At 48.0% G+C, this 14,228-nt stretch overlaps 1 protein-coding gene and 1 long non-coding RNA gene across 3 annotated transcripts in view; one reads left to right on the top strand and one right to left on the bottom strand.

The window, feature by feature from the left end:
• Cep89 (centrosomal protein 89) overlaps nt 1–14,228 on the top strand; it is a 60,069-nt gene that overhangs the window by 11,884 nt on the left and 33,957 nt on the right. For both annotated transcript variants that reach the window (XM_052761036.1, XM_052761037.1), the window contains 6 exons: nt 152–332; nt 2,481–2,592; nt 6,831–6,859; nt 9,095–9,137; nt 12,112–12,330; nt 12,672–12,814. In XM_052761036.1, coding sequence (XP_052616996.1) covers nt 152–332; nt 2,481–2,592; nt 6,831–6,859; nt 9,095–9,137; nt 12,112–12,330; nt 12,672–12,814 — 727 coding nt within the window. The remainder of the gene's footprint in view (nt 1–151; nt 333–2,480; nt 2,593–6,830; nt 6,860–9,094; nt 9,138–12,111; nt 12,331–12,671; nt 12,815–14,228) is intronic.
• On the bottom strand, nt 339–2,450 carry LOC128124591 (uncharacterized). Its single transcript, XR_008222905.1, has 3 exons — nt 2,097–2,450; nt 1,658–1,764; nt 339–846 (listed from the first exon to the last, which is right to left on the bottom strand). It is a non-coding gene; the product is annotated as an uncharacterized LOC128124591 (long non-coding RNA).

Raw genomic sequence — 14,228 nt, 5'->3', positions numbered from 1 at the left:
CTGAGGCAGGAGGTTAGGGGTTTGGGCTAGCCTGGTCTGTGTAGTGAGATCTTGTCTCAAAATAAATAAGAATAAATGTGTTTAGTATCAGCGTCAGGTGCTAAACCTAACCTCTTGTTTGCTTGTCTTACTTGTTAATGGCCTAACACAGGCAAAGCTGGCAGAATGAGCCGGGAAGAACTTCCTTACCGTCCTTCGAGACTTTAGGCTGTGGGGAGGACGGGGATGCTGAAACACAGGTGTCAACCAGCTACAGGGAGTCAGAGTCCAGCACCTGGAAGGATATGGGAGATGGCAGAGATGCTGCCTATGCTGTGCCTCACAGGAATCAGGTGACATCCGTGTTCCCAAACTGTTTCCCCCATGTCACCTATGTTAAACTGCCCAAGACACGTGAGAATGCTCTGTGCTGTTTTCCATCTCTTCCATTGTCCTGCCCCTTTGTCTTCCATTGTCCCGCCCCTTTGTCTTCCATTGTCCTGCCCCTTTGTCTTCCATTGTCCTGCCCCTTTGTCTTCCATTGTCCTGCCCCTTTGTCTTCCATTGTCCCTCCCCTTTAAATAAAAATAAACAATTATAAACAATATTTTGGAAATTTGGACATAGCTTTTCATACTACTTCCTGCTGGTTGGGGGTGCTGGCAATCTTATGGGGATCCTGAGAAAATTAAGAATTATGGTCAAGTCCTGACTGGAGTAGTTTGTGAGGCTGCATTGTCTGAGTCAGTTGCCTTGAAGCTGTTCTGGATGTCGGATCATCTGGGCCATGGTGTTATTGGAGATCTTTCAGGGGTCTTCAGTGGTCAAACCATCTTAGCCTGGAAGCAATCCATAAGTTCTCATCTTCTGTGGAAACAAAAGCAGAACCTCTTTTCCAAAGCAGCGTATCCTTAGACACAAATTTTGAAGTAAAGATACCTTTAAAATATACATATTGGTTTAACTCAGCAGCCTTTATAATCAAATGTCTTTCTGCAGTTAAAAATCCCAAAGACAGGGCTGGAGAGATGGCTCAGAGATTAAGAGCACTAACTGCTCTTCCAGAGGTCCTGAGTTCAATTCCCAGCAACCACATGGTGGCTCACAACCATCTGTAATGAGATCTGGTGCCCTCTTCTGACCTGCAGTCATACTTGCTGTATACATAATAAATAAATAAATCTTTAAAAAAAAAATCCCAAAGACAGTATAATCCAGACTCTCTGTGTAATTTCCATCCTTATGTCGCTTATTTTTTATATTACTTTTACTGTCTCTTTAAAGACTTTATTTTTTAAAACTATTTTTTTATATAACTGCATATATTCCTTTTTCTCTCTCTTCTAAGCCTACATACATTTTTACACACACTGTAAACAGTTTAGAGTTTTATTCCATCAGAATCTGTCTTATTGTGAACCTATAATCCTTCTCTGACCATGAGAGATTTTAAACTGATAAGCTGAGTGACTAGGGCCAAAGCCGCAGCCCTGGCTGCTAACTCCGTCCCCCTCAGCTTCCCAGCATGGCAGTGGTACATTTACAGTCAGCTCTGGGAGCCCTCCTCACTGCCAACTCTGGGAAGCAGTGGGTCCATGCCTCCAAGAAGCGGTGTGTGGCCAGAAACCTTTTTTTTTTTTTTTTCTCTGTACTAGCAAAAGCTAAATCCACCACTCACTGCGATGCAGGGCTTGGAGAAATCTCTGTGTACCTCGGAGGGGACCCGCCACGCTGTAGCTCAAGCCTGCGCTCCATGAACCCGCCATAGTGTAGCTCACGGCTTACCTGAGAAACACATTTAGGAAGCTATTTTTAGCTCCGTTTTAGATTTTTTTTTTTCTTTTTTCTTTTTTAAGGCTTTCTCAGGTTTTTGGTGGAAATTCTTGCCACCACGTCTTTGCACCAGATGTAGCTGGAAGTTTCTTTGGTCCTGCCTGGCCTTGCGGTGGGGACAAATCTTTCCCACCCACATCTAGCAGCCCCTTGGCCCCAAGTAAACACACAGAGGCTTATATTATTTACAAACTGTATGGTCTATGGCAGGCTTCTTGCTAGCTAGCTCTTATAACTTAACCCATGTCTGTTTATCTACAAGTTGCCCGGTGGCTGTGGCTTACCAGTATTTTTACATCTTGCTTCTGGCCATGCTGGCGTCTCTCTAGACTCTGCCTTTGCCTTTCTTCTTCCTGTCTCTCTCTTGGATTTCCTGCCTGACTATAACCTGACTTGCCATAGGCCAGAGCAGCTTCTTTATTAACCAATGGGAACAACATATATTCACAGCATACAGAAAGACATCCCCCAGCACATATCTTCTGTCAACTTTTTGCCAGGCTTTTCACAAGGGTCTGGTTTCTTCCTGCCCTGCCATGTCCAGCCCTTTTCAGTGGGCAGCCCTGACGTGGTAGATGTGAGGGTGGCATAACATAGGACAGTTAAACTGTTAGGAGGATATATAGCTAACATGGACCATGTGCTTGTTCCACTCTCTTAACCAAAAGGGACTGTTGTCACAGAATATGGTGAGAGAAGATGATGTTTCTGAGCAAGATGGACTATCACACTTATCCTCCTCTTCCTCCTCTCTCACACCACAGTACGCTCAACAGAAAGGTAAGGAAAGAATTAAACACGAGAGCATGTTTTTGGTTGCCAATTCTGGTGCCATTACACCTCTGTACTGTGGCTCTGTGATACTAACTAGAAAAGCACTTGCAATTCAGCTCACTACAAATGAGGGATTGCCTGGATGTGAGGTTGCCTTGACCATATTAGATGCTAACTTAGAGCCTTGTCTGCTTTGTTCGCCTGGGGCAGAGGACTCCCAACTCAGGCTGTGACTGTATTTATGTGCCTTTCCCTCTGCTCCTCGTCACCATGCTAGCTGCAGGACCTGACCCCAGTGGGTCCTCAGTGAAGGGCTTGTTAGATGCATGAATGTATGGATGTTTCTGGCATAATTCCGGAAATGCACATCAGCTTTTTTGATCTATTTTATTTGGCACAGTGAGAGTTCAGCCCATTATGGCAATGATAAGGGGACAGGGAGACAGAGCCTGCCAAGCAGTGGGCAACCAACGAGAGCTTTGTCTGGGCTCCTGGGTTGTTTGCGCCTTGTGGACAAGCTGTGTACGCGTCCTCTGCTCAGTCTGCATGTCTTCTACATCACTGTAGGGTAGACTGTCGCATTGACCCCTGCTTTCCGTCCACTTCGTGGTAACTGTCTATGCGGACAACACAATACCCTGCTTCACTGTTGCCTGAATGTCTCTCAGGCACTGTCCCTTCTCTCGAGGTGTCACAGCCCCTCCTGCTCTCTTTGGCTCTGTGGCCACCCCTGCTCTGGTTACAAAACAACTTACGGAGGAAGAGTTTGTCGGACTCATGGCTGAGGGTACACTCCATCACAGCAGGGAAGCCGAGGCAGCAGGGGTATACAGACAAGTCAGGAAGAGAGAGATGGGTGCTGGTACTCAGCGTGCTTCCTCTTTTCGGTCAGTCTAGGACCCCAGTCCATGCAATGGTGCCACCCACATTTAGGATGGATCTTCCCGCCTCCGCCCAGTGTAGAAACCCTCTCGCATACCTAGAGGTTTGTCTCCTGGGCGATTTTGGACACTGTCGGGTTGACAGTATTAACCATCCCACTGTGTTGAGGGACAGCCTCAGCAGTCAGGGTCATCAGGGAGTTTTGATTTATTTGGAATTTTGACAGCAAGGATGTGTTCATGTGTGAATTTTCTCTCTGTGAAGATTGGGGTAGACCCAAGCACAACATGACATAAGCTAAGAAACTCTCTTTGTTGAGTTGTTGGCACCGCCCCTCCATATAAAGAAGAGAAATGAGGTCTACCTGAGAAGCATTAAGTTAGAAGAGAGTGGCCAGCTATGGAGGTGAGGCAGGAGGGCAGGGTCAAGTTCAGCCTGGCCACATAGTGTCACTCTGGCCCTGACAGAACAACCACAGCTGTGGCTAGCTGGGGCTTTCCTGAGATAGACCCAAGGAAGCAAACCCATCCTCAGAGCCAGGTGACCTCATGTGTAAGACCTTGGTACCCCAATGAACCTGTGATGAAGACCTTGGTACCCCAGGGAACCTGAGATGAAGACCTTGGTACCCCAGTAAACCTGAGATGAAGATCTTGATACCCCAGTGAACCTGAGATGAAGACCTTGGTACCTCAGTGAACCTGAGATGAAGACCTTGGTACCCCAATGAACCTGAGATGAAGACCTTGGTACCTCAGTGAACCTGAGATGAAGACCTTGGTACCCCAGTGAACCTGAGATGAAGACCTTGGTACCCCAGTGAACCTGTGATGAAGACCTTGGTACCTCAGTGAACCTGAGATGAAGACCTTGGTACCCCAGGGAACCTGAGATGAAGACCTTGGTACCCCAATGAACCTGTGATGAAGACCTTGGTACCCCAGGGAACCTGAGATGAAGACCTTGGTACCCCAATGAACCTGTGATGAAGACCTTGGTACCTCAGTGAACCTGAGATGAAGACCTTGGTACCCCAATGAACCTGTGATGAAGACCTTGGTACCTCAGTAAACCTGAGATGAAGACCTTGGTACCCCAGTGAACCTGTGATGAAGACCTTGGTACCCCAGGGAACCTGAGATGAAGACCTTGGTACCCCAATGAACCTGTGATGAAGACCTTAGTACCCCAGTAAACCTGAGATGAAGACCTTGATACCCCAGTAAACCTGAGATGAAGACCTTGGTACCCCAGTGAACCTGAGATGAAGACCTTGGTATCCCAGTGAACCTGAGATGAAGACCTTGGTACCCCAGTGAACCTGTGATGAAGACCTTGGTACCTCAGTGAACCTGAGATGAAGACCTTGGTACCCCAGTGAACCTGAGATGAAGACCTTGGTACCCCAGTGAACCTGTGATGAAGACCTTGGTACCCCAGTGAACCTGAGATGAAGACCTTGGTACCCCAGTGAACCTGAGATGAAGACCTTGGTACCCCAGTGAACCTGTGATGAAGACCTTGGTACCCCAGTGAACCTGAGATGAAGACCTTGGTACCCCAGTGAACCTGTGATGAAGACCTTGGTACCCCAGTGAACCTGAGATGAAGACCTTGGTACCCCAGTGAACCTGTGATGAAGACCTTGGTACCCCAGGGAACCTGAGATGAAGGGAATTGCAGGTTTTAATTATTCATCCCATTCTTTTTCTGAAAAGTTTACGCCTAAGGAAAAACAGATCATTATTTTCTCTGGGGAAGTACAGGAATTGCCGTGCAAGCTTTTTAACGTGCTCATTTGAACGTGCAATAAGGCAGAAAGTAAATGCACTCCTCCCTCTCCCCAGCATCTGGAACCACTGGCATCTCACCTCTAGCTCTAATCCCACAGCTTTAATTGGGAAAGGCAGTAAGATCTGAGGCAGCACTGTAGGACACCAAATCAAGACCAACTGAGAAATGTCCCCAACTATAGACGTTGCTGTGGGTGTCACAGCAGACCCTGGGGTCCCTCCCCAGCACTAAACCAAAAAACAAAACAAAACCCTTTTCTTACAGTTCTTTAGCCATTTGTTCATCAAAAATGTATTCAGGAGTCAGCAAGATAGCCCAGTGATTAAAGGCACTTGCTTGAGGATTTGAGATTGTGTATACACACACACACACACACACACACACACACATAAATGTAATAATAAGCAAATTCAACACTCCCATGGGGCATCCATGGGCTCATCCCCTCGTGTTCAAGTTGTAGAGGAGGTGTCCAGAGTGTCAGGGCAGGTAACACGGGAACACAAAGACCAGCACAGGAGGATGGTGGCACCTGCCAGGTAGAGAAAGTCGCCAGGAAACAAAGCTGCACTCAGACACAGAGCTGGCTGTCACCATGTGCCAGATGCATGTAGGTGGTCTAGGCTGTCCCATGACATCTGGCTGAAAGCAACTGGTTCAAAACCATTTCTAATGGAGCTGGGACGCACCTCAGCTGGTAGAGTGTCTGCCTAGGATTTGCAAAGCCCTGGGTTAGAGCTGCGTGTAGTGGCACACACCTGGAATCCCAGCATTTGGGAGGTGGAGGCAGGGCAGGAATTCAAGGTCATCCTTGGCTCAGTAGAGTGTTCAGAGTCAGCCTGGGCTATGTGAGACCCCATCTTAAAAACAACAGAACTGAACTGTTCAAATCAGTGGTGATGGTTCAGCTACTAGGGATTTTATTGAGTTGGAAAGTAGATTTAAAAAGATAAGGGCATTAAGCTTCTTAGTGAATTTTTTTGAACCCTGTAGAGGGTTGGATTTTTGTTGTTTCCTGTTTCTCAGAGTTACTCTTCAGATCAGTGGTGGGACGTTAGAAGCAACCTAGGTTTCCAGCTTGCCACTAGAGAAATTGTCAGCAAAGTGGAGTGGAGGCCCTCCCTCTTCCTGGGGTACCTCAGTTACCACACAACGATGAGGTCCTGCCAAATCTGTTTTCCACCTATATCTCTGAGGCAGCTTGCTATTTTAGGACTTAATTTGTGTGCTCCTGTAACCATGGGGGGCAGGATGGAGTCGGGTCGGCTGTCTTGGCCAGCAGGAGAAGCGTGACTAGGGAGGTAGGGAAGATCATAGCGTGGGAGGCTCAGGGTCTTGAACTCCCTGAGGGGTTTGGCTGTGGTTCTGGGACCATGGAAGCCACTGCAGAGACTCTGAAATGAGCAGGGCAGAGAGATGGCCCAGTCAAGGTCAAGGTCGCCACGGCCTTGTGGGGATCCTGTTCTTTCTATGCTTGGGGACAAGGTAAGTCGAGTTCTTGAGTATGTTCTAGTGTGTCAAATTTCTTATGCTTTTAAAACTTTCTTTTTTTTTCCTTTTTAAACCAGATGGTAAATACTCTGTTCTGAATCTAGAGGTAAGCTTGTTTTCAAGAATTCCTATTTTAAAATTTGACGTGTGCTATCGTTTGTCTGTCTTTGATTTCTTTCTTTTTTCAAGCCATGTGACTTCTGTCCCTGACTCAGTACTGTGATTCCATTCCTGATTTGTACATACATGTTCAGTTCCCCTGTGTCCTTGGATAGAAACCAACTTAATAATACATACACACATGATATCACGATCCTACATAATCCTGATGTATGATCTTTTACTTCATCATAATAGCACACTTATGTGAAAAGATCTTCTCATAAGAACTTTCCTGCTGCATGCTTCATTGAATCCCCCCTTCTGTGGTGAGGTTTTAGAGGGGGGGTGACTCAAGAGGGACACTGAGATGGACTACTGGGGAGTAAGGGGTTTATTAGAATTGTGAATGCCATGCACAGACAGACAGACAGACAGGGACATCAGAGCTCCAAGGAGGGTTCAGACCTAAGTACAAGAGACAGACAGCATGCCAGCGTCTCCAAAGTGGGGAATCAGAGCCCACATAGCAAAAGTGGGGTCCCCTTTTTATATCAGTCTAAGGATGGGGGAGGCGCTGAAGCACAAGCCTGCAGCTGGGCTCTCTCATTCCCAGGCTGGAGGCAGGGAAGGGGGTGGGTAGCAGGATATGTGGTCATACCCACTTGGACGTAAACTCAATTCCCAGGTGAAATCCTGGCCCCAGGGTGCTGCTAGGGACTTGAGTAGACAGTGTCTCTGTAGGGTGCCTATTAGTATCTGTGGGGGCTCCATTTTAACATCACATTTACACACACACACATACGTGTGTGCATGTACACATACGTATACACACGTATGCGCGCGCGCGTGCACACACACACACGCACACACACACTTGTGCACACTAATATTTTGAGGTACTGGGTCTTGAACTGAGTGCCCTGTGCTTGCTAGGCAAGTGCATTATGGGTTAGCTACATCCCTGTTGTATAAACATGACTGCTTCATGGTGTGGTTAAGGGGAAGGTTTTTATTGTAGCTAGGAGGGAGAGAACAGCTAGAGGCATCTGGAAGAGACCAGAGCAGAGAGAGAAAGTAGTAGACTAGACATGGCCAGCAGACTGGACTTGGCCATGAGAGGAGAGAGGGAGAGAGACGTGTGGAGAGTGAGAGATGAAGACAAAGAGAGGACCAAGAGAGTGGGAGACTGAGCGTGAGACCAAGACAGGGTATCGCTGAAATAACGGGGTTATCAAGAGAGTTGAGTAGTTGTGGGGAGGGAAGCCCCTGAGCTGGAGGAAGTTTAAGGTAGGAAAGAGGTGAGAAGAGCTAGGTACTTGTGGTACTGAGGGAGCCTGCTACCAGGCATGTGCTTTGGTATGCTAATAGGCACCCTTGTTAACCATTTGTCCCTTCTGGCTCCTGGGAGAGGGGAGTGACCTTCCTTTGGACCTGACACCTGGCCCTCACCTGATACTCTTAAAACAGAAGGGACTGCCCCTCTTCCAAAGTTTAGTCATGGAGACGACTTCGGAAAAGCAAGAAATCGCTTCCGTGATTCCTCGAATGGTAGGCAGTTTAATAACCAAGTTGGAAACACAGAAATAAGTCCATGCTGAAGTCTATATTTAGGAATGTAGAAGTTAAACATTTTTCACCAGATGTGGTGGTTCATAGCTGTAACCCCAGCAGCTGGGATTCATCACAGCAGCAGGATCATGAGTTCACGGGTGATAGGCTACAAACACAGATCCTGTCTCAGAAAACAAAACAAAAGCTTACTCTATGATTCTCAGAAGACTTACACCCTCATTTTCAGCAGGAACTAAAGTCTCAGCACTATATCTATACATAATGGGAAAGTCAGTGGCAGCTCCCAGCCTGCTCTTACTTCTAAGTTTCCAGAGTGAGAGGCATGCGTGACCTTTTTTCTCAGCAGTGAGCCCCGCTTTAGAGTCAGTGGGTCCTCTTTAGGGTCCAGCACTCACAGTATGTCACATGCTTCATATACAAAGTGAATGGACCTTCAGTGAAGATACAGTCACTGAGCATGAAGGCAAAGACAGAAGACGAGAGCCCACCAGGAGGGGCTGCCCCTGAATGTATGCTCTTTGGTTATAAGAAAACAGTGGGGGCTAAAGAAAGACCCTTAGGAGCCAAGGGAAGAGGAAGCTTCTCCCTCCACCCACAGGCCTCACTCAGTGCCAGTCCACTGTGGGAGATGCTCACACTGTCTCATACTCTGCCTTTTCTTCCTTAGGATGAGAAAGTGCCATTACGTGAAAAACCTCCTCCCTCTCCAGGTACTGGCTTTTTGGAGTTCACTACACTGGGCATGCTTAGTGTTTGCAGAGAACCTAGGATAGTCTCATCTGAGGAAAGTTTACAACTCCTCATGAAGCCCCTGTGATTAGGTTTGAGGAAGGTGTTAGTCACTGAGTATTAGTGGGGTGAGGGTGGGCCTGTGGGGAGGGCTCAGGACTGGGGTGAGGGTGGGCCTGTGGGAGAGCTCAGGACTGGGGTGAGGGTGGGCCTGTGGGGAGGGCTCAGGACTGGGGTGAGGGTGGGCCTGTGGGAGAGCTCAGGACTGGGGTGAGGGTGGGCCTGTGGGGAGGGCTCAGGACTGGAGTGAGGGTGGGCCTGTGGGGAGGGCTCAGGACTGGAGTGAGGGTGGGCCTGTGAGAAAGCTCAGGACTGGGGTGAGGGTGGGCCTGTGGGGAGAGCTCAGGACTGGGGTGAGGGTGGGCCTGTGGGGAGAGCTCAGGACTGGAGTGAGGGTGGGCCTGTGGGAGAGCTCAGGACTGGGGTGAGGGTGGGCCTGTGGGAGAGCTCAGGACTGGAGTGAGGGTGGGCCTGTGGGAGAGCTCAGGACTGGGGTGAGGGTGGGCCTGTGGGAGAGCTTAGGACTGGAGTGAGGGTGGGCCTGTGGGGAGGGCTCAGGACTGGGGTGAGGGTAGGCCTGTGGGGAGAGCTCAGGACTGGGGTGAGGGTGGGCCTGTGGGGAGAGCTCAGGACTGGAGTGAGAGTGGGCCTGTGGGAGAGCTCAGGACTGGGGTGAGGGTGGGCCTGTGGGAGAGCTCAGGACTGGAGTGAGGGTGGGCCTGTGGGAGAGCTTAGGACTGGAGTGAGGGTGGGCCTGTGGGGAGGGCTCAGGACTGGAGTGAGGGTGGGTCTGTGGGGAGGGCTCAGGACTGGGGTGAGGGTGGGCCTGTGGGATGTGTTGAGTCCTTGTGTGGGAGGTGGCCCTGTGGAGTGTGCTGGAGGCCTGGATGTTGGTACATAGAAACGAGGGCTCAGCTTGAGGCCTGCTGCTTTTTGAGGCTGACCTCCTGTACAGGTGGGAAGCAGCAGTAGCTTTCAGAGTGGATTTGTAGTGTGGGGCTATTACGTCTCCCATCACTCATCTGAAAGTATTATTTTGTCTTTTACTTGGATTGACTTCATTTTTGCTCTTTCTTGGGGATTTTGGTTCTGTGTTCTGAGAGAGTGCTGGTGCCTGTGTGAAGGTCTGGACTTGACTTTACAGGCTCCATCTTAGGGAAAGGGCCGCCATCTCAGATTACGTGCTGTACTCAGTTCCAGGAAGAATCTCAGGAATGTGCCATGACAACTCGAATAGATACAGGGTAGTAAAGTTTTACAAGATCCAGACAATCCTGTTCAGCAGGTTGTGGTTCCCCGCCAAAAGTCTAACCCAATGGTTTCAAATGTGGTTTCGTGCCCAAAGTCTAGACCAATAGTTTCAAAAAATCACCTTGCCCCATATCCCTTCTGCCTGATCCCAAGCTTGTAATTCCCGGCTTGTGGTTTTTCCCTATAAAAACTCTCTACACCTGGGTTCGTGGTCACCGCCACATTTCCTTCCATCTGCCGTGTGGTGGCCCAGGTTGAACCTGAATAAAAGGACCCTTATGTGCTTGCATTGGAAACGGGCTCCTTGGTTGGCTTTGGGGGTTTCTCGAAACGAGTACAACACCTGACTTCTGGTTCTCAGGCTCTTTGTCCACTGGGAGTAGTCCATTGTGCAGCCTATCTGAATTTAGGGTGTACATCACACTGATTTTCAGCAAGAGGTTCTGAGTAGGCTCCTTAGACCTCCACATGCACACTATCACACATGTATCCACACCTGACATACACACATCTTGTATACACAATAATAATAAAATTGAAAAGAGTCAAATTCATAGGAAAAAGAAGAAAAAGATTTATTCAGTATGGCCACTTTAAGAAGAGGGACAAAGAGTTCCAGTGACTACCCCCAAAACACAAGCCCAGCCTCAGGGTCCTGACCCAAAGCTAGGTTTTAAGTAGAGGCCAGAGTTAGCATGGCCAAGCTGCTGTGAAGTCTCTGGCTCCTTCTCTGCTGTGCTAGGCTTCAGCATGAGATTCCTGTGGGGATTTCCCATTCACTGGGGGCCATTGCTTGCATGGTCTAATAGCCAAAGTGAGGGACACAGGCCAGGTGGCGCACACCTTTAATCCCAGCACTCAGGAGGCAGAGGCAGGTGAATCTCATTGAGTTTGAGGCCAACCTGGGCTACAGAGTGAGATCCAGGAAAGGTGCAAAGCTACACAGAGAAACCCTGTCTCGAAAAACCAAAAAAAAAAAAAAAAGTCAAAGTGAGGGAGGGACACATGTTCTCTTTAGAGTCAGGTGAGTCCCCTACATAAGTAGCCACCTTATGTGGTAGGCCTTTGGCCAACACACAACACACAGGAGCCACACATCTGCTGTGAACTCAGCTCTCTCCTCACAGGGGAGAAGAGGTCATTTATTCTGAGCTGTGAGTGACCTGGGCCTGAGAACATGGGTCGACATTTTCCAGTATGGAAGCAGTTATAGGAACTTTATAGTCTCTAGGCACAGCTGGAAACCAAGGCTTTTACCAGATGCACTGAGCAGGTGGGTTAGCGGCAGGGCCAGGAAAGCTCAGCTTTTGCTCAGACGCTATCTGAGAGTGTCATTAGCATTTGAATTGGTGGGGGCTAGTGGGTTACTAAGTCACTATCCAGAAGGGTTACCTGTAGCTGGAGAGTTTCCCTGGTAGTCAAAAAAAGGATGCTAAGCCTGCAGGTAGAAGCTCCTCCCTGCCTCCTCTGGCCCTGGCCCCCCTCTTCCTTCCCCTGGGTACCCAGACTTTTCAGACACCAGGGACACGCCCCGGGCCTAATGTGAACTTGTTGCTTCCGTGGCTTTTGGAATAAAGTGTCGAGTGTTTTGATGCACAGTGGTCACTTTCGTTGTTATGTCTGCCTTTCTTCTGTACCCTTTAGATGTAGCTGGGAGAGTACATCAAAGATATACAGAAATGACCAAAGAAAAGTTTGAGGAGTTAAAAGAAGAAACCGTGCATCTACACGCTGCAAACCAGTCCCTTAGCCTGGAACTGAGCGCCATGAGACAAGCAATGAGGGAGTTACAGCTGCAGCTTAGGAGAGCGGGGAAGGACAGCCGGAGGCTGAAGGAGGCAGAAAAGGCAGCCTCTCAGGAAGGTGCGTCCTCGGTGTTACTGCTAAGGGACAGTCGGGGCTTTATGCACTTTTCACTTTGAGAATCTACTTCCTGTTTTATGTCGATGTGTGGTCGATATTTATGTTGTAATATTTAAGATCCTTCATTAATACCCTTATGCCTATTGAATTTTGATTTTTATCTACTGTATCATTTTTATTAAATGTCATAACTTATTTATATAAATTATATGTATAGACATTATATATATTTATGTACAATTCACTACAAGGGAACAAAAAGATCAACTACTAGCTTATATAAAATCTGGGTGACTTTGATACGATTGATTGTTGTGTGATATGAAGTCGATGTTTTTCAGTAGCCACACCTGAATTACTTTGCCTAAGGAAGCAAAACCAAGACCTGCTGGATGAAAACAGGGGGTTGAAGATGATTGTCCATCGTCTGAATGTAGAACTCAGTCGCTACCAAACAAAATTCAGGCATTTATCTGAGGAAGAGGTAATGTTTCCAACATGAAGAAACAGTTTGTCTTTAGCCTTTACTGTTGAATTGATTTCTGGTTCTTGAGGGGTTTTTGGTAGCTCATGCCTTTAATCCCTGCATTTGGGTGACAGACAGGTGGATTTCTGTGAGTTTGAGGCCAGCCTGGTCTACATAGTGAGACCCTGTCTCTGGGCAGTAGTGGCACACACCTTTAATCCCAGTACACAGGACACAGAGGCAGGTGGATCTCTGTGAGTTTGAGGCTACCCTGGTCTACAGAGTGAGTTTTAGGACTGCCAGCGCTGTTACACAGAGAAATCCTGTCTTGGGAAAAAAAAAAAAAAAAGCCTCACTTGAGAGTGCCTGCTCTCTCTCCCACTCGGCTGCACTGCTGCTGTTTCCCAGTCCCCTCCACAGCACCACCTCCGGGCTCCAATGCATTAACTATAAAAGTTTCCAAAAAAACTTTTCTCCGTCTTTCTTTCAGAAACCCTATGTGCAAATGGAAATGTGTGATTGATGTGGCCACCTATATTTCTTTCTGAGTGACTTTTAAATGCTTCCGTTTATATGTTCCTTATCTGCTCCGACTTGTTACATCTCTGCAGATCAGGAAGCTAAGAGCCAGCCTGGTAGCAGGCCTGTCCATGGCCCTATATCTTATCGCTGGGCCCCACCCCCTGCAGCTCTTCAGCCTCTGCAGATGGCCCCATCAGCTAGCAACTAAGTCCTCGAGCCTGAGCCGTGGCAGCATTTCAGACTCAAATCGTAGAAGGAACCAAAGCACAGGACATTCTGCCTCCTTCATCCTAACCCATAATGGAGGCAGTAAAGAGCCTATGAAACACTGGGCAGTGCCAGAACATGTAAAGTAAAGGGTTAAAGGTTCATATCAGCTGCTCCATTTTCAGCCCCTTTCCTCAGAGTTATCACTGTTCTAGAAAGTCAATGGATTTTTACTCCAGTGAGCACAGGGCCCAAGTCCATAGACTTGCTGAATAAGCTCCTAGCATCCAAGATAAGGCAGGAGGCCTGGCCTCTGCTCTTAGAGAACTCCGGGACATGGGGGTGGGGTGGGGAAGGTGCAGACATTCAGGGCACAGAACACATCACTGACTGTCTCTAGCTGTGGTCTGCGGAGGGCAGACACAGACACAGCATTCTCCCCTCAGGAGGGTTTCTGTGAGTCCTGCCTGTAGGGCTCTGGAGATTTTTGTTTTTGTCTCTAAATGTACTGGAGATGAACTCAAGGCCTTTTACATTCTCGATAAGCACTGTACACCAACTACACCCCCAACCCCTGACTTTCTTTTAACTCTTTTTTTTTTTAATACAGCTTTAACATACAGGTTGAGTATCCCTTAAACAAAAATGCTTGAGATTAGATGTATTTTAGATTTTGAAGCTATTGAGTATTTCATGGACTTTA

Source organism: Peromyscus californicus, unplaced genomic scaffold, assembly GCF_007827085.1.
Source record: "Peromyscus californicus insignis strain IS unplaced genomic scaffold, ASM782708v3 Scaffold_4__1_contigs__length_199733344, whole genome shotgun sequence".
Classification (NCBI taxonomy): domain Eukaryota; kingdom Metazoa; phylum Chordata; class Mammalia; order Rodentia; family Cricetidae; genus Peromyscus; species Peromyscus californicus.
Note: the sequence above shows the minus strand (reverse complement) of the source record. Positions and strands in the feature narration are given on the sequence as shown.